Source organism: Notolepis coatsorum (assembly GCF_963971535.1).
Source record: "Notolepis coatsorum genome assembly, chromosome: 13".
Classification (NCBI taxonomy): domain Eukaryota; kingdom Metazoa; phylum Chordata; class Actinopteri; order Aulopiformes; family Paralepididae; genus Notolepis; species Notolepis coatsorum.
Window position 1 is genome coordinate 35,972,196 of NC_140177.1, and position 27,523 is coordinate 35,999,718.

Consider the following 27,523-nt stretch of genomic DNA (forward strand, 5'->3'; position numbering starts at 1 on the left):
ATGGTATCGCTAACGGAGGAGCCAGACGTCGTGAAGCCGCGGCAGAATGGAGTCGGTATGTACACACCCGTCATGTACACGCCCATCCTGGAGCCCGCGGACGAATCGGAGGGTTCCGAGCTGTCCGAGGGGGACGAGGACGACAGAGAGACGGATCGCTCCAGGTTCGAGTACAACCCGGAGTACTGGGAGGACGACGAGGACGACGTCTATCAGGAGTTCGAGGAACTGGACTTCGAGTCGCTGCCGGACCACGACCCCGACACGAGGAGCATCGCCTCGGACGACTCCTTCTACCCACCGGATGAGGAGCTGAAGCAGAGGCATTTCCTGCTGCGGCCCGACAGCCCCGAGAACCCGGAGCCCCAGGTCATCTCCTTCTTCCGGGCCTGCAGCAACAACAACCCCGTCATCGTCAAGGTCATGGTGCGGCAGGGGGTGACTGAGGAGGAAGTGAAGGAGACGGACAGGAACGGAAGAGTGGGTGTCAAGGTTCAACACTTTTCACTGAGGGAGAAAGAGAGAGAGGAAACTGGGTAGTTGATTGACCTCAAAACGTCAACATGAAACAAAAAGATACAAGATGGTTTCTCACAAGATGGCTAATGGTCTCGTGCGTCGTCTTAGAGGTGCTATGTGTCGTAGCTACTTAATAGATTTGAATGAGGACCCTCAATAGTACACTCTATAGGGAGGTGTAGTGGCTACGTCATTGTTGTTTCCGGCCGGTCCACCTCGCTTGAAATCGCAATGTATTTCCCCATTGCCCATTTCTAAATCGTCTCGTTTAAAACAAATAAAGCATGAACATTTGCATGGTGTACCTTTCTGTGCGTATTCATCCACAATCTATAGCTCAACATGAAAATATTCGCAATTAATCGTAAAATAATTACGTCAAATTTTATTTCAACCAAAAATTCTTAAACAATAATGTTAATGATAGAAGGGAACTCATTTTGTGCAAAAATGGAAAGCTTGCCAATGTTCATGAGGCATAATTATTACAATAGCCGATAATCCATTTTCCAATCCCTAAACGGGTCCCTAAACGGGTGGACCGCGCGGGTCAGACTACACCTCCCTATACAAATATGGTGGAATAAGAAAAAAGAAAAGTGCAATTTAGACTCACCCATTAAATTACTATATTACATTATTATTAGTCATTAGACTCACCCATTCAATTGCTATACATTATTATTGGTAATTTAGACTCACCCATTGAATTACTATATTACATTATTAGTCATTTGGATAAATAATTCCTCATTTTCTTTTTTACTTATCCACATTATTTGTGGATTGAGTGTATATTGTCCTCATTCCAACTGATTAAATATTACACAGCACATTTAAGTACATATACAAATATATATGTATATCATGAATCAAATTTAAAAAAATGGTAAGGTCCGCAATCACAGTTAACACATCCACCGCCGGAAACGCTTTAAAACGTTATTGCCCGCCATGCTTTGACCGCCAGACCACGCTGTACAGCGATATTGAGATCAATATTTAATTTTTTCGCCATGGCATTCATAATTCATATATACACCTCCGGCGCTGCAGCTGGACCCTACGGCTCAATACAACGATGGCTCAATACCGCCGCCTGGTGGATGGTCGGGCGAGTTACACTGGTAAACAGGATATGGCTGCTGTGCGTAGATTAAATTCAGCCCAATTGTTTATTCTTTTCACTGCAAACCGATCTGATCAATATATCACCCATACTACATAAAGCATTTACTGACGATCACGGAATTATAAACGACCTCCCCCCCTTTCATCCGCGCATGATGACGCATAACGTATAGGATCATATACAGTTGCATTTTTTAATATAGCGTATATCGGGAATAAACGGCAATTGATAATCTATATATGAGTTTATGCCTATAACTCACGTTCTATGAATTACTGCAGAAAACGATAAAAACATACTTATATTCTAGAAGGTATTTTTGTATGAATATATGAATGAAAAAGTATAACGTTCCTACATCCTGAACGATAGATAATCGATGTTGAATGGGCCATAGTAATGTCAATTTAGCAATACAATTTAAAAAGTTATAGCCCTGCAAAGAAGGTGAACATCTCCATAGGCTTAGAGTGGTGGCAGACTGGCTATATTGATCGATATAACCAGTGGCAGGGAATGTGTTAATGTCCCCATGGGCCAGACAAGTCTTCTTTAAACAAGTCAAGAAGAAACATCACAATAACTCAAGAACAAAAAACCCACCATGAAATCCAAAATAAATGTAGACTAAATAAATGCAACACTCTCATTGAAGGTAAGGAAAAACCCACTAAAAACCTAGCAATAGGAAAAAAGCACCACATGCAATGTGGAGGAGAGAAACCTTAGAAGGGCCGTTCAAGGGGGGATCCCCCTTCTTGGATGTCAGTAATAGTAGTCTTGCTATGGATGATCGATGGGTGGAGAATAAAACAGGCGAAATAGTTGGTATGTATGTACATATACGTGTAATAAAACAAATATGTACATGCAATAGCAACTGGGGTACAAAAGAACATTTTTGAAAGATTTAAATAGAATAGAGCTAAGAACAACAACAACAAAAGAAAAAGCATAGGGAAACTAGCGCTATTATGAAAATAGGATAAAAGTTAATGTCAAGGCTCAGAGCTCAAAATATCAGAGTCATTCCGTTTGCACATGAGTATGTCTTCCGTTCGGATCCATTTGAAGTATGGGGGCGACGTAGATCATCTTGGCCATCACCATGGCCCGGTACATCCACCACCTTGGTTATCGCCACGAGACGGCCACTCACAGAGAGACAGGGAGATGGCGACAGGCGTTAGACAGTTTGCGTGTTTGTGATGGGCAGACATAGCAATAGATACATGTAGTAAGCATATATGTGCATAGAATAGATTAGATACATGTAGTAAGCATATATGTGAATAGAATAGAAGTATTTAAACCAGCAATGAACTAGAGGTGAAGGATATACTGTATATTTGATCTTTCCAGATTAAATAAAGATTGAATGAATGATTCAATTAATATATATATATATTAGGGCTGTCAGTTTATCGCGTTAATTAGATTAATTAATTACACAGCAAATTATCGCGTTATGAAAATTAACTCAAAATTAATTACAAACAAATTTTTTTTTTTTTTTTTTTTATATAAATATTTTTTTTTTGTATCTCATTCATTCCATAAGAATGTAGAATACACATTTACAGACTTTTTTATTTTTTAATATGGTCCATTTGCATGTTCTTGGTATCTGATTCTAGGGACATCTATGAATCTCAGGGAATGTATTCCCAGTGTCAGAAATACTGTGGGCTAGATCCACAAAGAATGGATTGCACGGTGCAAGTTGCACCCTGGTCTGCATCCCCTTAACAATTGTGTGCCGTACTGTATTGTACCCATTCTGCAATCTGTTAATAACATTTTCATTCAATCAATCAATCTGCGCGGTGATTGTTGAATGAAAATTTTATTTTGAGTAAATTGTAATGAACCAAATGAGAATATCAATCAATTCTTTTGTATCTTTGACTGTGAATAACACCATGCTCAAATTGACCAGACCTGAAAAATCTAAGCAAATTAATAGATGGAAGATGATTAAACAGAAGGTTTTGTAGATACAGTACTGAATTCTGCCATCCGGACACATGCAATTTGAAATATGATTATATAATATAGAATATCAGGCATAAAATGGTTATGCGATTAAAATGCGATTAATTCGATTAATTAATTACAAATCCTGTAATTAATTAGATTAATTTTTTTAATCGCCTGACAGCACTAATATATATATATATATATATATATATATATTAATTGAATCATTCATTCAATCTTTATTTAATCTGGAAAGATCATTGGGAGCAGGCTCTCATTTACAATGCCATAATACAAAAACTATATAAAAACAGAAAAGTCAATAAATTAAACAATTAAAATCAATCAAAGCAATTAGAGACTGATGTGAAATGGCTAGGCATTATAGATTTAAACCAAGTACAGGTGATTAAACTGGGTATAAAATATATAAATGTGTACTACTGAGTAATAGTGCTAATCAGATGTATGTACAGAGTTATAGTATTAATATGTACAGTGATACAGGTATAAAGACACTATGGTAGTAAGTCATACTGGCCAGCAGCGTAACCAGTAAGAGTAGGTAAGGGATATGTACAGATATAGATATGTAAAAATGTATCTACAGATATGTAAAAATAATTATATGCAGGTATGTGCAGACGGATAAATAATAATGGAAATAATATATGGATAAATATATATATGGTATATACAGCATTATTGTACATGCTATCATACAGAGTTATAGGTTATATGCAGGTGTATAAGTAGGTATATAGAAAGGATTATATGCAGGTATATTCAGACAGATGATATATATATATGCGGTAAATATAAATATATATATACAGTATATACAGCATTATTGTACATGCTATCATACAGAGTTATATTTTATATGCAGGTGTATTAAGTGTATGGGTAGACTATAGTATGAGGTGGGTAGTTGTGATTATTTTGTGATTTGAATTGATCATTTGTACTTTGGATTTAGGATGTTAAGCTTTCAGCTTTTGGTTTCCTCTGTGTGTTTGTGAGGTCAGCAGTTTCACAGAGCAGGACAGCAAAGCACTAACCTCCACTAAGCACCGATACGATAACAAACACTGTTTCCCCCACGCCATCCAGCAGCGTCCATTCAGCTTTTCTCTCCTCACCCGACCGCCACCGTCACAGGGTTGAAACTGAGCCAAGATCAGGTGTTGAGCACCCGGGGGGGGCCTTCATCCCTTAAGGAGTCAAATCCTCGAGGAATGTCGGGAGCAGTCGGTTAAGCCTCTCTGGCAACAGATGGGAGGTGAAGGAGCATGACACCAGACACACTGGAGCAGCTAAGAGGCAGGACTGACAATTAGGTGAAGGAGCAGCTCTCAGCTCCTAATGGTCTAACAGTCAATCAATCAATCAATCAAATGTATTTATATAGCACATTTAAACATGACACTTGTCAACCAAAGTGCTTCACAAAGGATGCTTGGTTCATACACATACAGCTCATTATAGTAATATTCCACAATTATTACATTGATAGTAATAATGGCACACAGTCATAAATTCACATTTGTTATACATGCAGGACTCTTTGAGACAGACGTATGCGTATTACCGCTGCCATGTTTGGCGCGGAGCACCGGGGGGGGGGGGGGGGGCTGGGGGTTGACGAGACAGCCTTGGCTCCCCCCTCCAGCACGCATACGAGTTAGCTGCCATCACCAACGTGAGGCGCTGGGCCATACACGTAGGAGGGGGGGTGGGGGGGAGGGGGCTGGGTGTGGGGGGGCCGCATGCCACTCTTATCTCCAAGAGGGCCTTCGACTCCAGCAGCTCTCAGTTTGACCTTGGAGTCGTCCAGGAATTTGTTTTGGCTGACTGACTGGCAACATTTCCCCAGTCACGTCGATTTAAATTTGATTTTGAGTAGAGTGAATTACAACTCTATTGGTTTGAGTGGAGTGAGTTTTAACAACTCCGTCCAAATGACTGAATGCATTAGTCGAAGTGTCCAAGTGTCTTAATCAGTTCATTTTGGTAGGTCCTGTGCACGGTAAACCGATCCAAAATCTTCTTATTGCAATCCCAAAAGCTTCGATAATCCAAATGTCCACGACTTCAAGTTGGTAGCCCGATTGAAATGTCGCAGAGGCAGAGAGGGTTAGCCTTATTCTGCTTCCTTGACGAAAATATGCAATCCACTGATTAGATCCATTTCGAGTTGATTTGAGTATAGTCCGATAACCGGCACAAAGCACAGAGCACAGCAGCGTCAGGCTTCATGGAGGCAGTAGAGGCGGCGGTAGGAACGGCCTTGAGGAGCCTGGGGAGACGAGAGAAATGCGACTGTCTCTGGGAAGGCTGGGAACACTCAGTTAGGTGGAGATTAGAAGCAGGACTGACAGTGTTAGGTGAAGATTAGAAGCAGGACTGACAGTGTTAGGTGAAGGAGCAGCTCTCAGCTCCTAATGGTCTAACAGTGTTAGGTGAAGGAACAGCTCTCAGCTCCTAATGGTCTAACAGTGTTAGGTGAAGGAACAGGACTGACAATGTTAGGTGGAGGAGCAGGACTGACAGTGTTAGGTAAAGGAGCAGCTCTCAGCTCCCAATGGTCTAACAGTGTTAGGTGAAGGAGCAGCTCTCAGCTCCCAATGGTCTAACAGTGTTAGGTGAAGGAGCAGCTCTCAGCTCCCAATGGTCTAACAGTGTTAGGTGAAGGAACAGCTCTCAGCTTCTAAAGGACTGACAGTGTTAGGTGAAGAAGCAAGACTGACAGTGTTAGGTGAAGAAGCAGGACTGACAGTGTTAGGTGAAGGAACAGCTCTCAGCTTCTAAAGGACTGACAGCGTTGGGTGAAGATTAGAAGCAGGACTGACAGTGTTAGGTGAAGATTAGAAGCAGGACTAACAGTGTTAGGTGAAGATTAGAAGCAGGACTGACAGTGTTAGGTGAAGATTAGAAGCAGGACTGACAGTGTTAGGTGAAGATTAGAAGCAGGACTGGCAGTGTTAGGTGAAGATTAGAAGCAGGACTGACAGTGTTAGGTGAAGAAGCAGGACTGACAGTGTTAGGTGAAGATTAGAAGCAGGACTGACAGTGTTAGGTGACGATTAGAAGCAGGACTGACAGTGTTAGGTGACGATTAGAAGCAGGACTGACAGTGTTAGGTGAAGATTAGAAGCAGGACTGACAGTGTTAGGTGAAGATTAGAAGCAGGACTGACAGTGTTAGGTGAAGATTAGAAGCAGGACTGACAGTGTTAGGTGAAGATTAGAAGCAGGACTGACAGTGTTAGGTGACGATTAGAAGCAGGACTGACAGTGTTAGGTGAAGATTAGAAGCAGGACTGACAGTGTTAGGTGAAGATTAGAAGCAGGACTGACAGTGTTAGGTGAAGATTAGAAGCAGGACTGACAGTGTTAGGTGAAGAAGCAGGACTAACAGTGTTAGGTGAAGATTAGAAGCAGGACTGACAGTGTTAGGTGAAGAAGCAGGACTAACAGTGTTAGGTGAAGGAACAGGACTAACAGTGTTAGGTGAAGAAGCAGGACTGACAGTGTTAGGTGAAGGAACAGGACTAACAGTGTTAGGTGAAGAAGCAGCTCCGTATCTCAGAGAATAAGAAAAAGGGTAAAAGCAATGCAGGTAATAACAATACAAATATTTACTCTGTTTAAAACCTGAGTCTTTCTTCCTGTTACATGGTTTAGATTAGATTAGATTATTTAATGACCACCCAGCCAGGCTGGTGGAATTTGTTTTCAGTGCATAACATTGCATTGTTCCAACATAGAACATTTAATAACATCACTTAGTTACAATACATACATTATACATACTACATGCAGTTAAATACATAGATACATAATACAAAGACCACAATATCACAGTTTATGCCCATAACAGCAGAAGTAGGGGGGTTGCTACAGGGAGTTCAATGTCTGTATGGCAGTGGGGTCAGGGTGGTCAGGGTTCTGTAGCGCCTCCCGGAGGGCAGCAGCTGGAAGATATAGTGTGCTGGGTGAGTGGGGTCAGAGCAAAATTGTCTTGCTCTTCTTATTGTACTTTGGCGGTGGAGTGATTCGAGTGATGGAAGAGGGGTGCGGATTATTTTGGAGGATTTATTGATTATTCTTTGCAGTTTGTTTTTGGAGTGAATGTCCAGACTGCTGTACCAGACTGTTATGGAGAAGGTGAGGATGCTTTGTATGATGGCCTGGTAGAAACGGAGCAGGAGATGTTTTCTGATTCTGAATTTTTCTAGCTGGCGGAGGAAGAAGAATCTTTGATTGGCTTTTTTGTGGATGTGGTCTGTGTTGGTTTTCCATTTGAGGTTGTTGCTTATGTGGGTGCCAAGAAATTTGAAGGAGTCTGTGGTGATTATGGGTTTGCGAGATTAATACGGGGGTTTTGAGGTTTGGCTGGCGTTGAGGAGGAGGTTATTGTCATAAAACACTTTCGTCTGAAGTTAACTTTAGCCACCTGAGTGTCAGGCTCTTGTTCTATTAAGGACCAGCCAAACCCACTATTTTTATTTTTATTTTTTTATCTTTTTCCCCCTCCTTTTTCCTCAGTTTTTTTCTCCCATCCCAATGTTAGTCGTTATGCCAATTCCCAATCCCCTTCCTGGTCGCTGCGCACCTACCCCCTACAGTCGGTCTGGGAGAGTGGAGGCTATCACATGCTTCCTCCGACACATGTGTAGCCAATCAACCGCTTCTTTTCACCTGGCAGCGCGGACTCTCACTGAGAGGGTGTAACGTGTGGAAGGATCACACTACCCCCCTTAGATCCTTTCCTCGCTGAGCAGGCGCCCCGACCGAACTGTAGGAGTCGCTGTTTACAACGACCAAGACCCACCCACCGGCTTTCCCACCCTCTAACACTGCCAATTGTGTTAGTATGCCGTCCGGCCAAGCCGGAAGCAACGCAGAGAGCTGGGCTCGATACCCGTATCTCCTGCGTTGGTGGTGAGCGCCTTGCCCACTTCGTCACCCAGCCGCCCTAGCCAAACCCACTCTTAATGTATTTATGGTGGTAACCCTCCTGGATTGGAATCCAGGTCCTCTCTTTGGGAAACCAGATGTCTACCGCTCAGCCAAAGGGGAATTCCCCTGGCGAAGAGAGATACACTTACTAGGCTGCAAGCACGACTTCTCTACATTCACCTTTGACCTCCAACCTGTGGAGAAACCTCTCTGGGACACAGCCTGTTAAAAAAAACATATTAAGGTAAAGCTTTAAGCACAGATATTCAGTTACCAAGTATTTCGTACACCGACATTGGATTGGTGTTACTTGATGCGTGCACTGTGCAGCTGTACTATCTAGCACCATACAAATATGATCAGATTCAGATTCAAATTCAATATTACAGGTGCTATAGATTAAACATTTACGTAGAGTAATCCTTTAAAAAAGAAAACATCCACAGAGCTTTTAGAAAGCTGCTGAATAAAACAATTGCTTTTCCCCCCAAAAGATTATTAATTAATGAATTGATCATAAAATAAATGTTGGTGGTTCCAAAATGAATGTTGTTGTTGTTTACATGTTGCCTGCATGTATCCCCTCGCTACTTCCCATTTGCCCACGTGAAATGCACCTGACTGGATACATGGCGTGCTGGTGCTCACATTCACGGCAGAGGAAACCATGCAAGGTGCCAACCTGCTCGTCAGGAGTAAGTGTCTTGCTCAAGGACACTGAAGGAGATGGAACGGAAATGGGAACCTTTGGTCTCTGGTTGTATGAGTTGCTCTGTGGTTCATATGAGTTGCTCTGTGGTAATTTGAGTTGCTCTGTGGTTCATATGAGTTGCTCTGTGGTTCATATGAGTTGCTCTGTGGTTCATATGAGTTGATCTGTGGTAATTTGAGTTGCTCTGTGGTTCATATGAGTTGCTCTGTGGTTCATATGAGTTGCTCTGGCCATATGAGTTGCACTGTGGTTCATATGAGTTGCTCTGTGGTTCATATGAGTTGCTCTGGTCATATGAGTTGCTCTGTGGTTCATATGAGTTGCTCTGGTCATATGAGTTGCTCTGGTCATAGGAGTTGCTCTGTGGTTCATATGAGTTGCTCTGGTCATATGAGTTGCTCTGTGGTTCATATGAGTTGCTCTGGTCATATGAGTTGCTCTGTGGTTCATATGAGTTGCTCTGTGGTTCATATGAGTTGCTCTGTGGTTCATATGAGTTGCACTGTGGTTCATATGAGTTGATATGTGGTCATGTCTTCATCAGGGTTAACACCAGGTAAACATCTGATAGCACTATTACTCAGTAGTACTAATTTATAGTGGAAGACTGTTCTTGGTCACCTTTTGTTTTTAGCCTAGACCTTGGGACATCTAAAATTAGTTAGTTTGATGACCTTGAGTCACGATACGATAGTATTGCGATGCAAAATATATTGCGATATGCTGAGTATTGCGATATTAATATTGTGATATATTGCGATTTATTACCTTTTTTCAACTGCAAAGTAAAACTTTGTCAACATGTTTTATCTAATAAAATAAAGTCCAGTCTGTTCATCTCACTTCAATAATTTTTTATTGCAGAACATGGTATTTTCTCATGCAGACAGATGTAAACACTGTAATCTGTGTTGCATGTACCTGAAAAACTGAACTGTTTGTATTACAGTCATATTGCACATGTGTGCGTCTGTGGACTACTGTACTATTACAGGTATTGAAATGAACAATGCAACTTCCTTATACAAAAAAAAAGACAAAATACGAAAAATATATATATATATTTTCTTTATTATAAATAAATAATTAAATATCGATACTTGGCGTCCCTGTATCAATACAGTATCGGCACGCAAAGTATCGCGATACTACTACGTATCGATATTTCCCCCCACCACTAGTACTGAGGGGCCAGACCATTTAATGCCTTAAACACAAACATCGCAATTTTTAAATCAAGTCAAGTCAAGAGTTTTATTTGTCACGGCATACAAGCATACAGTGAAATGCGGGGGGTCTTGCCCGCAACGATTGTGTAATAATAAGAATAGGATGAGAATAAGACATTTGTGCAATATACAAGTAATAAGAATAAGACATAACAGGTATATGTACATAAAGTTTACAAAAAGCATGGTAAGACATGCTAAGGTCCTGCGATACAGTGCAATACAATGTTAGCTACGGATGAGGCACTGGGTCTTATGTACACTACTATACAATGATATACTATACAATCTACAGTTATACTATGTGTCCTTATGCTAGCTTGCTATATCCATCTGTTTACTATACAAGAACCACTCCCGTTCTTGTTTTTAAAGTGACCTTTCATTGTGTAATGTGACCGTTGAGTGTGAGCGTGTGCAGCATGTGTGTGTGTGTTCATGCTAAAGTGACTGCTAGTGTGTGAGCGTATACAGTCAGGGCCGCCTGGGAGAAATGCGAGGCCCTGTGCGAGATTTAACGCGAGGCCCCCCCCCCCCCCCCCCCCCCCAAGGTAAAAAAAAAAAAAAAAAATATATATATATATATATATATATATATTTTTTTTTTATACAGTCAACATATTCTTAAATAATAGCGCTGCCCGAGGCGGGGCATGATACAGTCAACATATAGCAAAAGAGAGAGCGAGAGAGAGCTCCCGTTCTACAGTCAATATACAGTGTACAGAGAGAGAGAGAGAGAGAGACACATTGGAAAGAAATTGAAATGCTATTTGGCCCTAAACAGAGAGTACACAGTGGCAGAATACCTGAGCACTGTGACTGAAGATCCTTGAGCACAGCCTAGCCATCGAGAAAGGCCGCCATAGGCAGACTGTGTGTGTTAGAAAGAGAGAGAGAGAGAGAGAGAGAACATGTGTGTTTGTCATGTGTGTGTGTGTGTTAGAGAGAGACTATAGCATGTATGAGAGATTCAAAAGGACAAAGATCAACAAGAAGAGGGTCAACAGAGAAACCAAAGCAGCAAGGAGCCAATGGCCGACATCAGCTAAATAGGCTAGCCAGGTACTGTGACACCAGGCCACGTGACACACAGCTTTGGCCAACGGCCCAACGCTACCCAAGCTACACAAACGACCATTCACACACAGCACATGTCGTATCTCCAAATGTTGTGAAGTAGCATATGTTTTGCCTGGAAAAAAACATCGTTATTAACAAAACATTCGGGAGGGGAAGGAAGGAAGAGTGGGGTAATGTCATCATGACATTTTCATTAATCCAAGTTACCTGCACGATGAACGCAGGGCGAAAGGCCGCAAGGTCTCCACGTTGACGAAAGGCCTCTCGCTGGCGGGACAAAAAGAAGCTATGGCCAGAGCCTTGTCATGGTGCAGGCCCGACTACATCTTCTGTCAAAGATGATGTCGTAGTCAGAGTGCCAGAACCCCCTGCTATTCTCACGGCTAATGTCAATGGTCGTAGCACAAGCTAACAGCTAACTCAAGGCTAACTGATAGCATCAAACGAACTTTCCCAGCCGAGCGCAGCCGGCAGTTAACGTCGAAGCTAAACAGCTAACTGGCTAACAGTTAGCTCAACCAGGCTATCGCTAACCATTAGCTAACACAGAAGCAAGCTATGCGGCTACATACAGCCAGGTGCTGACACCAGGCACACACCGTTAGCTACTAGTAGTACTATTAGCTAGTCGGCCAGTTTAGCTCCAGAGAGAGAAAGAGAGATAGGGTCAGGTGACTCAGGTCCACGGCGGGTATATAATCATAAGTTGACTCACCATAACGCAGTATCAACGTCGTCTCCTCCTTCTTTTGAAAAGACATCCACTCGCCTCGCCTCGCTAGGTTAGCTAACGCTAGTTAGCATTTAGCTAAGCTAGCTACTAGCCGACATGGCTATACCATGAAAGGCTCCGGCCATTTGTCCCGCTAGCGAGAGGCCTTTCGTCAACGTTCCTTGGTTGGTGACCGACCGACTGATAATGACCGACCTCTTTCTTCGTCTTGGCTATTGGGCATAACTAAGCATAGTCAAAAGCTGCACGCGCGAAAATGTCAAACGCAGCCGACTCACGCTGCCGGCGTACTACACTGTCTACTGTCTACACATGATGTAAGTAAAACCACTCCCTTCGTTGAAACCAATGCTGCTGCAGAACCCCAGAGGCTGAGCTCCAATAGTGAGTATGTCTGCAGCTGCAGGACTGCAGACCCAGGAACAAGTCAGACACATTCTACAAACGTGTCTAATGTGAAATATATAAGCATATAAGCAAAACTAGATTTTAGGTCTGTGATGAAAAAGGGCCTCGCGGGAAGGGGGGCCTCGCAAAAAAAAATAAAAAAAATAAAAAATAATAATAAAAAAAATTTATAAATTTTTTTTTTTTTTTTTTGCGAGGCCCCCCTTCCCGCGAGGCCCTGTGCGACCGCACTGCTCGCACACCCCCTGAGGCGGCCCTGTATACAGTGTGTGTGTTGTGTGTGTGCTCATGTGTGCTTGTGTGTGGAGAGTTCAGTGTTCAAGACTCTGATGGCCTGGGGGAAGAAGCTGAGCCGAAGTCTCTCTGTCCTAGTTGCTGGTGTTCGCAGGCGTTTGCCTGACCGCAGCAGCTTGAACAGGCTGTTGTTGGGGTGGTGAGGGTCTTTCATTATTCTGCAGGCTCTGAATTTGCACCTCTTGTTATATAAGACCTGCAGGGGTGGTAGTGCAATACCCGTAGTACGCTCAGCTGAGCGCACCACTCTCTGTAGGGCCTTCTTGTCCTGTGCCTTGCTGTTTCCATACCAGGCAGTGATGTTTCCAGTCAAGATGCTCTCTACAGTTCCGGAGTAGAAGGACTGGAGTATCTTCCCCGATACTCTGAACTTCCTTAACTGTCTCAGGTGGTAGAGGCGCTGCTTCGCCTTCTTTACGACTGAGTCTATGTGTGTTGTGTCCATGTCAGGTCCTCTGAGATGTGGACCCCCAGGTACTTGAAGCTGCTCACCCTGTCCACGGTAGCCCCGTTTATCCTCAGTGGTGTGTGTGTCCCCTGCTGTGTTCTCCTAAAATCCACGATCAGCTCCTTGGTTTTACCAATGTTCAGGAGCAGACTGTTGTCCTGGCACCAGCATTCCAGTACATCAACCTCCTCCCGGTAGGCCTTCTCGTCGTTGTCAGAGATCAGCCCCACCACCACTGTGTCGTCCGCAAACTTCACTATGGAGTTGGAGCTGAACCTGGCCGCGTCTATTTTTTTACCAACGGATTTCCAGTTCCGCGTTCGCGTTCTGCGATCTGATTGGCCACTGACATTTCTGGTGCGATCTGATTGGCCACTGACGTTTCTGATCATGTGACATGTGCGCCCAATCGCGTGACGCCTGTGTCTTTGCCCATTTCCGCCTCGAACGGCATGCAAACTACCTAATGCCTAGTTTATCACTGGTTAAGCTTAGGCGACTCTTTTGAAGTTGGTTAAGGTTAGAGTTTGGAATCGGGGCTGGTGTTCTATCGCCCTGCTCTAAGACAAACTCTAACCTTAACCAACTTCGAAAGAGTGCCTAAGCTTAACCTTAAGCTTAATTTCTTTGGTACCAGTATTATGGTGGACACCTTGAAGCAGGCAGGGACCACGGATTCAGCCAGGGATAGATTAAATATGGTGGTGAACACTGGGGCTAGCTGGTTAGCACAGGACTTAAGTATACGTCCTGTTATCCCATCTGGGCCAGCCGCCTTTCTGGTGTTCACCCGCATAAATGCTCTTCTCACACTGTGTTCCGTCAATGAGAGAGTGCCCCTGCCCCCCGCGTATATTGTGTATCTTTTCAGCGACACTCAGGTTGAGAACCACTGTTCTATTCTACCTTTATTGTTTATTCTGCCTTTACTCTGAGTGGCTCAGGGGGTAGAGCGGGTCGTCTGGTAATCGGAAGGTTCCTGGTTAGATTCTGCCTCCTCCCGGGCAGCACATAGAAGTGTCCTTGAGCACTTGACTCCTAACCTTTCCTAGTCAGGCAGGTAGAAGTGTCCTTGAGCAAGACACTTAACTCCTAACCTTTCCTAGTCAGGCAGGTAGAAGTGTCCTTGAGCAAGACACTTAACTCCTAACCTCTCCCGTCAGGCAGGTTGAAGTGCCCTTGAGTGAAGACACTTAACTCCTAACCTCTCCCAGTCAGGCAGGTAGAAGTGCCCTTGAGCAAGATACTTAACTTCTAACCTCTCCCGATCAGACAGGTAGAAGTGCCCTTGAGCAAGACACTTAACTCCTAACCTCTCCCAGTCAGGCAGGTAGAAGTGTCCTTGAGTGAAGACACTTAACTCCTAACCTCTCCCAGTCAGGCAGGTAGAAGTGTCCTTGAGTGAAGACACTTAACTCCTAACCTCTCCCAGTCAGGCAGGTAGAAGTGTCCTTGAGTGAAGACACTTAACTCCTAACCTCTCCCGTCAGGCAGATTGAAGTGTCCTTGAGTGAAGACACTTAACTCCTAAGTCCTAACCTCTCCCAGTCAGGCAGGTAGAAGTGTCCTTGAGTGAAGACACTTAACTCCTAACCTCTCCCGTCAGGCAGATTGAAGTGTCCTTGAGTGAAGACACTTAACTCCTAAGTCCTAACCTCTCCCGGTCAGGCAGGTTGGCACCATCTGTGTGTAAACATGTGAGTGACTGGGTGAATGTGAGGCATAAGTTGTAAAGCGCTTTAGATAAAAGCGCTATATAAACACAGTCTACCATCCAGCACGGCCTCTTCTCTAATGAGAGCAGTTTATCCAGAAATCTATCCAATTGACCCTAGGAGACCTGGACGGGGATGAAGGCTCTTAAGAGCCTGGGTCACAGCGAAGGGCCTGAGACAATGACACGGATCAGTCTAAGATCAAGCCTCCCGGCGTCTCGCTTCCATCAGCCAAGTGTTCTCAGTGCTCCCATTACAACAGTTGTATGTACTGATTTTAGGTTATATTTCAAGTTCAAGTTCAAGTTTCTTTATTAGTTGTCATACAAAAATACAGAATACAGTCTGACACTGTTGACCAGAATACAGAATATTTATTTTATTAAATGTTCTATCCAGGGACAATGCACATTATACATTTACATTACAGGTCTGCAGGAAGGGAAGGGTACAACTCTGGCAGCTAAGGGTTTGTCAGGAACCCAGGGCCCTCATTTATCAACAATTCTTAGAAAGTGTTCTATTTTCGTACTTAAGCACAGAATTTAGAACGTGTGTACGCACAGAAATATTGGGATTTATCAACCGTGCGTACACAGGTCCTACGCTCCTCCGTGTTGATAAATACCATTTGTTCTTACCGTCAATGCTCGTGCATGATTATCCATATATGGTAATGAAACACCCCCATGGGATGTGAAATAATGGACTGACCCAAGCGAACTATGAGAAACTCCATGAGCGAGATTGTTCACGGAGGCGCTGTCAACCAAGAAGACACAACCCGTGTTATGGGATAAATAAAAGGCGGACTTGTACACGGTGATGTCAGATATCAACGACTCCCTAAGACCATTGCTGCAATTCTGCCTGGACAGGTCAAAATACTAATAAAGACCGCTCGTTAACCACTGTTTGCCGTTGGTGTGTCATTATAACCATGCTGGAATATGAATGCCTTTATTAGTTTTGTTCGATTGGCTACCGGGTATAACATGATTTGTAGAGGCATACAATCTATTTTGTTGTCGGTATTAGGTAGCCTATATGAATTACATATAATAGCAGCCATAGCCTACATTATGCGACAGTAACTTGCGCATACCTGGAGGGGAGAGAACAGATGGTGGAGGTAAACGGTACCCTACCCCCCCCCCCCCTCCCAGTGAGCTGTGGTGTTCCACAAGGAAGCATACTAGGACCGCTACTGTTCCTAATTTATGCAAATGACATGTCGTCAGCCTGTGACTGAAACTTGTTCCTGTTTGCGGACGACTCAGCCCTGCTGGTCTCTGACAAGAACAAGTTACAGGTTGAAAAAACCCTCAGCTCGGAACTAGGCAAAATCTGCATATGGCTCGCCGATAACAAACTATCATTACACATGGGCAAAACAGAGTCCATTCTCTTCGGTTCAAATAACAAACTCAGCAAGACCGACGGCTTCTCAGTTACAGTGGGTGACAATATTGTCACAAGGAAAGATGAAATTACCTACCTGGGTTCCATCCTAGAGGCTAATCTTTCCTGTGACAAAATGGCATCCAATGTAATAAAAAAAAGTCAACCAATGAACTCGATTCTTGTACCGGATCTCCTCTCTGGTAAACAAGAATACCCTGAAGACTCTGGCAGGAGCACTCATTCAAGGGTACTACGACTATGCTTGCACCTCATGGTAACAAAGCACCTCAAAGGCACTAAAAACCAAATTACAAACGTCTTAAAACAAACTAGTCAGACTACTGCTTGACCTGACTCCTAGAACCCACCTCACCCCTGCCCACTTTGACAACCTAGGATGGCTTAGAGTAGACGACAGAGTACAGCAACTTGCAATGGGCCTGGTCTACAAGATACACTACACGACCAAGGTACCCATGTACATGTAGTCAAGTTAGACCGCGCTCACAAGTTCTCACACTGGGTGCTGTAATCCCATAAAGTTCAGTATATCAAAGCAGGGTAGCCGGACCAGCACTCACAGGTTCAATGTTTTTTAATGGCAGCCTGAATAAAAAGCAGACATGTTTCGGACAATGTCCTTCTTCAGTGGTATGGCTAGCGATACTACTGAAGAAGAACATTGTCCGAAACATGTCTGCTTTTTATTCAGGCTGCCATTAAAAAACATTGAACCTGTGAGTGCTGGTCCGGCTACCCTACTTTGATATACCCATGTACATGTCAAAATACTTCCCAAAGGTCAGTGAATACCACGATCACAACACCAGAGGGAGCTCCACAAATCATGTTAAACCCAGATTCGGCTCAAACAAGGGACTAAACACGTTTTGCAATTATGCCACATCAATGTGGAACGCCCTACCCAAAGCTGTAAAGGAATGTGAATCACTACCCACTTTCAAAAACACTCTCAAAGAACACCTACGGGAGACTGCAATTCGAAACTGGCCCCCACAAATGTCCTAACCCAGTTGTACAGTAAATTACCAAGTATGGCTTTGTCAGTATTCCAATGTACAGTGTACAGTGTCCCCCACCCACCCCCTGCAATCTGTTAATAAAGTTTTCAATCAATCAATATATAATATATCATATCATATTCCTATATGTCTCCCAGGAATCGTGGGGCTCTGGGGAATAAAGGTAGGGAAGACCCTGCCATTATAGCCTATCCTTTATAATGTTATAGGCTATTTCATTTACAGTTTACTCTATCAGCCTACCCAGCATGTAATACGTTCTTTGTTAGAACTCAACTCGTTATTATTTTGCGCATAGATTGCAGAAATACGGGAACGTTTTGATTTATATTTAAAAGGCTTTGACACAAAATGAAATAAGTGGAATTTCGAAGCTGCAAGCAGAATACAAGTCATATCACCCACACGATATATGCTACCTGTATCCAGAGCATGTATGCTTTTCATTCATTTAAGACACATTTATTGCAAGGGTTTTGTATACACATAAACTCAACAAATAACCTCTGTTCTCGTTGCAATGCGTTTTTAATTCTTTCTTATACAGTAGGAAGGGGGAAGAACACTATATCATGGGTGTTCATATGACTTGTATTCTGCTTACAGCTTCGAAATTCCACTTGTTTCGTTTAACAATGGCAAAGCCTTCTAAATATAATCAAAACCTTCCCGTATTTCTGCAATCTATGCGCAAAATAATAACGAGTTGAGTTACGCCGAGCGCAGTCAGTACACCCCGTATATTCCGATAACGCTATATATAAACCATGCTGCATTCATTCAGTAGGAAAGACCCATTATTCCAAATGCTATTTATAGGGTTTTGACCATAATTACACTACTGTTGCTATTTTACAATGAACTATAATGAATTACGGGGGTCATACAGAACACGTCAGTCAAACTAATGAACGAAAGCTTATTTCCGCGTTGAAACTAATGCATGAAACTGATGAGAGCATATGCCGTCCGTCTGCAGTATCCATATTCTACCGCCGAGCGCCAGGTACGCATGCCCTGAGCTGAGCGTAAATATACGCACAAAGTCAAGTTCACGTTCAAATAGATAAGTCACACACTTTGCTTAGAAATGATCGTACACACGGGTTACGCACATATCTGTGCGTACGCAACGTTGATAAATGAGGGCCCAGGACCTTCTAGCTGTGAGTTAACAGTACTAACCACTGAACCCAGGACCTTCTAGCTGTGAGTTAACAGTACTAACCACTGAACCCAGAACCTTATAGCTGTGAGGTAACAGTACTAACCACTGAACCCAGGACATTCTAGCTGTGAGGTAACAGTACTAACCACTGAACCCAGGATCTTCTAGCTGTGAGGTAACAGTACTAACCACTGAACCCAGGACCTTCTAGCTGTGAGGTAACTCAGCCCCCCTGCTTGTGTGTTTCAGTCGGGACTCATCGTGGCGTGTTACCAGGGTTACGTGGACGTGGTCATGGCTCTTGCTCAGTGTCCGCACATCGACATCAACTGGCAGGACAACGAGGGCAACACGGCCCTCATGACCGCTGCACAAGCAGGTAAACACTGACCGCTGCACAAGCAGGTAAACACTGAGTGTTTAGTGTCACTGGTTAGAGTCCTTCCTCCAAGTCATCCCACCCCCCCCCCACCTGTAAAAATTAATGAATCTCTTTCTGTGGTCAGTGATGAATTGCTCCATACTGGTGTACATTTTCTGCTTCATTAAATGAGGTATTGATCTCACCTCCATGACACCTCAGGGGAAGTGACACAAACCCAGCAGCATTAAAGGAGGAAGTTTGAGGGGTTTGAGGTTCGAGGAGATGCCCCCCCCCCCTGGTCACCCGGGGTTATTATAGTTAGTATCTTTCATTAGTTATTTTTTATTAGGAGCTGCCCAGTACAAGCACAGTCTGACACTGTTGACCACTAGGAGCTGCCCAGTACAACTACAGTCTGACACTGTTGACCACTAGGAGCTGCCCAGTACAACCACAGTCTGACACTGTTGACCACTAGGAACCACCCAGTACAACCACAGTCTGACCCCGTTTACCACTAGGAACCACCCAGTACAACCACAGTCTGACCCTGTTGACCACTAGAAACCACCCAGTACAACCACAGTCTGACACTGTTGACCACTAGGAACCACCCAGTACAACCACAGGCTAACACTGTTGACCACTAGGAGCTTCCCAGTACAACCACAGTCTGACACTGTTGACCACTAGGAGCTGCCCAGTACAACCACAGTCTGACACTGTTGACCACTAGGAGTTGCCCAGTACAACCACAGTCTGACACTGTTGACCATTAGGAGCTGCCAGTACAACCACAGTCTGACACTGTTGACCACTAGGAGCTGCCCAGTGCAACCACAGTCTGACACTGTTGACCACTAGGAGCTGCCCAGTACAACCACAGTCTGACACTGTTGACCACTAGGAGCTGCCCAGTACAACCACAGTCTGACACTGTTGACCACTAGGAGCTGCCCAGTACAACCACAGTCTGACACTGTTGACCACTAGGAGCTTCCCAGTACAACCACAGTCTGACACTGTTGACCACTAGGAACCACCCAGTACAACCACAGTCTGACACTGTTGACCACTAGGAACCACCCAGTACAACCACAGTCTGACACTGTTGACCACTAGGAGCTTCCCAGTACAACCACAGTCTGACACTGTTGACCACTAGGAGCTGCCAGTACAACCACAGTCTGACACAGTTGACCACTAGGAACTGTCCAGTACAACCACAGTCTGACACTGTTGACCACTAGGAGCTGCCCAGTACAACCACAGTCGGACACTGTTGACCACTAGGAGTTGCCCAGTACAACCACAGTCTGACACTGTTGACCACTAGGAGCTGCCCAGTACAACCACAGTCTGACACAGTTGACCACTAGGAGCTGCCCAGTACAACCACAGTCTGACACTGTTGACCACTAGGAGCTGCCAGTACAACCACAGTCTGACACTGTTGACCACTAGGAGCTGCCCAGTGCAACCACAGTCTGACACTGTTGACCACTAGGAGCTGCCCAGTACAACCACAGTCTGACACTGTTGACCACTAGGAGCTGCCCAGTACAACCACAGTCTGACACTGTTGACCACTAGGAGCTGCCCAGTACAACCACAGTCTGACACTGTTGACCACTAGGAGCTTCCCAGTACAACCACAGTCTGACACTGTTGACCATTAGGAGCTGCCAGTACAACCACAGTCTGACACTGTTGACCACTAGGAGCTGCCCAGTGCAACCACAGTCTGACACTGTTGACCACTAGGAGCTGCCCAGTACAACCACAGTCTGACACTGTTGACCACTAGGAGCTGCCCAGTACAACCACAGTCTGACACTGTTGACCACTAGGAGCTGCCCAGTACAACCACAGTCTGACACTGTTGACCACTAGGAGCTTCCCAGTACAACCACAGTCTGACACTGTTGACCACTAGGAACCACCCAGTACAACCACAGTCTGACACTGTTGACCACTAGGAACCACCCAGTACAACCACAGTCTGACACTGTTGACCACTAGGAGCTTCCCAGTACAACCACAGTCTGACACTGTTGACCACTAGGAGCTGCCAGTACAACCACAGTCTGACACAGTTGACCACTAGGAACTGTCCAGTACAACCACAGTCTGACACTGTTGACCACTAGGAGCTGCCCAGTACAACCACAGTCGGACACTGTTGACCACTAGGAGTTGCCCAGTACAACCACAGTCTGACACTGTTGACCACTAGGAGCTGCCCAGTACAACCACAGTCTGACACAGTTGACCACTAGGAGCTGCCCAGTACAACCACAGTCTGACACTGTTGACCACTAGGAGCTGCCAGTACAACCACAGTCTGACACTGTTGACCACTAGGAGCTGCCCAGTGCAACCACAGTCTGACACTGTTGACCACTAGGAGCTGCCCAGTACAACCACAGTCTGACACTGTTGACCACTAGGAGCTGCCCAGTACAACCACAGTCTGACACTGTTGACCACTAGGAGCTGCCCAGTACAACCACAGTCTGACACTGTTGACCACTAGGAGCTTCCCAGTACAACCACAGTCTGACACTGTTGACCACTAGGAACCACCCAGTACAACCACAGTCTGACACTGTTGACCACTAGGAACCACCCAGTACAACCACAGTCTGACACTGTTGACCACTAGGAGCTTCCCAGTACAACCACAGTCTGACACTGTTGACCACTAGGAGCTGCCCAGTACAACCACAGTCAGACACTGTTGACCACTAGGAGTTGCCCAGTACAACCACAGTCTTACACTGTTGACCACTAGGAGCTGCCCAGTACAACCACAGTCAGACACTGTTGACCACTAGGAGTTGCCCAGTACAACCACAGTCTGACACTGTTGACCACTAGGAGCTGCCCAGTACAACCACAGTCTGACACTGTTGACCACTAGGAGCTGCCCAGTACAACCACAGTCTGACACTGTTGACCACTAGGAGCTGCCCAGTACAACCACAGTCAGACACTGTTGACCACTAGGAGCTGCCCAGTACAACCACAGTCTGACACTGTTGACCACTAGGAGCTGCCCAGTACAACCACAGTCTGACACTGTTGACCACTAGGAGCTGCCCAGTACAACCACAGTCTGACACTGTTGACCACTAGGAGCTGCCCAGTACAACCACAGTCTGACACTGTTGACCACTAGGAGCTGCCCAGTACAACCACAGTTTGACACTGTTGACCACTAGGAGCTGCCCAGTACAACCACAGTCTGACACTGTTGACCACTAGGAGCTGCCCAGTACAACCACAGTCTGACACTGTTGACCACTAGGAGCTGCCCAGTACAACCACAGTCTGACACTGTTGACCACTAGGAGCTGCCCAGTACAACCACAGTCTGACACTGTTGACCACTAGGTGCTGTCCAGTACAACCACAGTCTGACACTGTTGACCACTAGGAGCTGCCCAGTACAAACACAGTCTGACACTGTTGACCACTAGGAGCTGCCCAGTACAACCACAGTCTGACACTGTTGACCACTAGGAGCTGCCCAGTACAACCACAGTCTGACACTGTTGACCACTAGGAGCTGCCCAGTACAACCACAGTCTGACACTGTTGACCACTAGGTGCTGTCCAGTACAACCACAGTCTGACACTGTTGACCACTAGGAGCTGCCCAGTACAAACACAGTCTGACACTGTTGACCACTAGGAGCTGCCCAGTACAACCGCAGTATCATCTGTATGTATCTCTCTGGTCACAGCTGAGATCTTTCTGGTCTTTCCTCCAGCTGAGATCTCCCTGGTCTTTCCTCCAGCTGAGATCTCCCTGGTCTTTCCTCCAGCTGAGATCTCCCTGGTCTTTCCTCCAGCTGAGATCTTTCTGGTCTTTCCTCCAGCTGAGATCTTTCTGGTCTTTCCTCACAGCTGAGATCTCCCTGGTCTCTCCTCCCTGGTCTCAGACACAGCGGGTCAAGTTACTGTTTAGGCCTTCTATTTTCTTTTATAGGATTATTGAATGACTTACCGGCTGTGATGACGACGTCCTCCTGACCTCAAAGATCTGCTGCTGTTTTTATCTCATCATGATCTCTAACTACATGCTAAACTACCTGATTGTATCTCAGGTCACATCATGATCTCTAACTACCTGCTAAACTACCTGTTTGTATCTCAGGTCACATCATGATCTCTAACTACCTGCTCAACTACTTCCCTGGGCTGGACATCGAGAGGAGGAACTGTCACGGGTTCACGGCAATGATGAAGGCGGCCATGCAGGGGCGAGCAGAGTGTGTCAGAGCACTGATGTTATCTGGTAGGAGCACTGATGTTAGCTGGTAGGTGCACTGATGTTATCTGGTAGGTGCACTGATGTTAGCTAGCTCTCTCTCTCTCCCCCCATCTCTCTCCCCCTCTCTCTCTCCCTCCCTCCCTCTCTCCTATCTCTCCCTCCTCTTTCTTCTTCTTCCTCTCTCCTCTCCCTCCCTCACTCCTCTCTCTCCCTCCTCTTTATTCCTCCCCTCTCATCTCCCTCTCTCTCTCCTCTCTCCCTCCCTCCTCTTTCTTCTTCATCTCTTCTCTCCCTTCCTCTCTCCTCTCTCCCTCCCTCCTCTTTATTCCTCCTCTCTCATCTCCCACTCTCTCTCCTCTCTCCCTTCCTCCTCTTTCTTCTGCCTCTCTCCTCTCCCTCCCTCTCTCCTCTCTCCTCTCTCCCTTGCTCTCTTTGACTTGTATAGTGGACCCTGTAATGACTCTGGTGTTGTTCCCTGATTGGCCAGGAGGGGACGTGGAGGCGCGGGACTTTAGCCGTAAAATTACTTCCCGTGAGTGGGCTCTGTTCACCGGGCGGCACGACACAGCCTTCCTGATGGAGCGGCTGATGGCCCAGCCCTGCGCCGAGCAGTTCTGTGACTCCTTCCAGCTGGAGTGGCCCATGCTAGAGGTGCACTTTACATGACCACTTTACATGACCACTTCTACCACTTTACATGACCACATCTACCACTTTACATGACCACTTTACATGGCCACATCTACCACTTTACATGACCACATCTACCACTTTACATGACCACTTTACATGGCCACATCTACCACTTTACATGACCACATCTACCACTTTACATGACCACTTTACATGGCTACATCTACCACTTTACATGACCACATCTACCACTTTACATCTACCACTTTACATGACCACATCTACCACTTTACATGACCACTTTACATGGTCACATCTACCACTTTACATGGCCACATCTACCACTTTACATGACCACATCTACCACTTTACATGACCACATCTACCACTTTACATGACCACATCTACCACTTTACATGACCACTTTACATGGTCACATCTACCACTTTACATGGCCACATCTACCACTTTACATGACCACATCTACCACTTTACATGACCACATCTACCACTTTACATGACCACATCTATCACTTTACATGACCACATCTACCACTTTACATGACCACATCTACCACTTTACATGACCACATCTACCACCTTACATGGCCACATCTACCACTTTACATGACCACATCTACCATTACATGACCAAATCTACCATTACATGTCCAAATCTGCCATTACATGACCAAATCTGCCATTACATGCCATTACAACCGCCATTTGGACCCTGAACTCCCTTGGCCCCCCTCTCCCCCTTCCCCCTTACACTAACCAAGCTCCTGACCTGATGGACTAGACTCTTCCGTGTGTTTATGTTGTGCTGTGTCGTGCTGTGCTGTATTTATCGTGTCATGTTGTGCTGTATTTGTATCTACATGTATGTTCCAGTTTTATGTATTCTAGAGCTATTACACTCTGTACCGATCAAGAATACCACCAACCTGGTTGTGTGGCAATAAAGGAATCTTGTATCTTGTAAAGATACCATTACATGACCAAATCTACCATTACATTACCAAATCTACCACGTTTCATTACCAAATCTACCATTACATTACCAAATCTACCTATACATTACCAAATCTACCATTACATTACCAAATCTACCACGTTTCATTACCAAATCTACCAATACATGACCAAATCTACCACATTTTACATGACCAAATCTACCATTATGTGACCAGATCTACCATTATATTACCAAATCTACCATTAAATGACCAAATCTACCACATTCCATTACCAAATCTACCATTACATTACCAAGTCGACCACGCTTTGAGTGTCTAGAAAAGCGCTATATAAATGTAATGAATGATGAATGATGATGATGATGATGATGTACATGTATATTATGTAAAATGTCTCTGGTTTGGTTTCCCTGCAGGAGCTGGTGGCACGGGCCCAGGAGCCCAGGTCCCGCTGGCGGCGTTTCACCAGAATCCTGGTGTGCTGTCCGTTCATGTTCTACCTCAGCGCCAAGGTGGACCCGGTGGACGACGGGGTCCTGGACCACATGGTGCGCGTCACCACCAGCCTCTCCAGCCCCCTCATCGCGCCCGCCTGCCGCACCGTCTGCCCCGGCAGCCCGCCGTGCCTCGGCAAGCGCCGCCATGCCGTGCAGGAGATCCTGAGGAAGTATCGCCTGGACGAGCTGAAGCTCCTGGGCCCGGAGAGGCTCAACAACTACAAGAGGCTCTTCCAGAACTCCAGGGTTCTGCTCGTCCCCAAGAAGAGGGACCGGAGAGCCAGCCTGCAGCCTCAGGTCCTGCAGGACGTGGTGGCCGTGTCCTCGGGGGCGATGCGGAGGGCCAGCCTGCTGCCGCTCAACATGATGAGGAGGAGCAGCGTGAGGCCCGGCATCGTGGTGCCCAAGGTCCGGCTCTGCAAGGCCCCCTCGAGCAGCTTCATCCCCGGCAAGGCCCACCGGAGGAGGGGGGGCGGTGAGAGCCACCTGCAGATCCCCAAGTGGAATTACAAGATGAAGAGGGAGGAGAGGAGGCAGGAGGAGGAGAGACAGAAGCTGCTGCTGCTGATGAAGAAGAAGAGGTGAGACTCCAGAAGAGGGGGAGCCGAGAGGAGGAGGCCAGGGAGGAGGAGGATGAAGGTAAGGAGGTGAAGAAATGGAGGAAGAGCAGACAACAAAGGTGAAGGAGAGAAGAAGAACTGAAAGACTTCAAAAGGCAACAAGGTCAACAGAAAACGTAATAAAATTACTAATCGACCAAAAGAAAACATTTACATTATCTATGTTATGTTATAGCCATATAGTTTATATATTGTATAAATGTACACAACTACACTACACTACACTACCTACCCACACACACACACGCACGCATGCTATGGTTATGGTTAGACATACTGTACATTTTGTTTTAAGGTTCACTTAATGGTTATGGTTAGGGTATAAAGTTAAGTTTAAATAAGGGTTAGGTTAACAGTTATGGTTAGGGTTAATGTTAGTTTTAAGCTTCACTTCATGGTTATGGTTAGGGTATAAAGTTTGGTTTAAATAAGGATTAGGTTAACAATCCTCCTTCTCACCTACAAATCCCTGCACGGGTTGGCTCCTTCCTACCTGACCTACTCCACCCCTACACTCCAGCATGAGGCCTCCGCTCCTCCAACTCCGACCTCCTCACCATCCCCCGCACCAGGCGTTCCACACTGGGAGACCGAGCTTTCTCTGTAGCTTCCCCCAGACTGTGGAACTCCCTCTCCCCCTCCACCCGAGGCTCCAACACCATCAACCTCTTCAAAACCCACCTAAAAACCCACCTGTTCACAATTGCCTTCGTGCAACACGGCCCTGCTCCAAAGTAGCCCACCCCCTTCACCGCCTTCCCCCCTGACTCTTTTCTTTTAAGCTACTGTACTGATCCCGTTGTTTTTCTTTTTGTTTCTTTTTTGTTACTGTTTCGTCCAATTGGACGGCACCTTGCTTCCTTTTTCATTTTATTTGTTTTTCCTGTTGTTACTATATATATTCATATTTTTACCCTTTCTTTTATATAGCTTCTCTCTCTTTGTAAAGTGTCCTTGAGTCTGAGAAAGGCACTTCTCTCTCTAAATCCAATTTATTATTATTATTATTATTATTATTATTATTATTATTATTATTATTATTATTATTATTATTATTATTATTATTATTATTATTATTATAACAGTTATGGTTAGGGTTAAGGTTAGTTTAACCGTTATGGTTAGGGTATAAGGTTATGTTTTAATAAGGGTTAGGCTAACGGTTATGGTTAGAAATAAGTTTAGTTTTAAGGTTAGTTTAACAGTTAGGGTTAGGGTATAACGTTATGTTTTAATAAATATGTATAACGTTATGTTCCAATCCTCAGCAGGCACACGTAAAAACATTTACACTGTTTTAATATGTAATATGTGCTTA

General features: G+C 45.0%; 1 protein-coding gene across 1 annotated transcript; it reads left to right on the forward strand.

Moving 5' to 3' along the window:
- Positions 1-26,170, forward strand: ankrd33bb (ankyrin repeat domain 33Bb; the record flags this gene model as incomplete). Its single annotated transcript, XM_084327634.1, has 5 exons — positions 1-480; positions 19,082-19,211; positions 23,359-23,499; positions 23,963-24,126; positions 25,505-26,170. The coding sequence occupies 5 exons, from the start codon at positions 1-3 to the stop codon at positions 26,168-26,170; spliced, it is 1,581 nt and encodes a 526-aa protein (XP_084183760.1).
- Between the last annotated feature and the right edge of the window lie 1,353 nt (positions 26,171-27,523).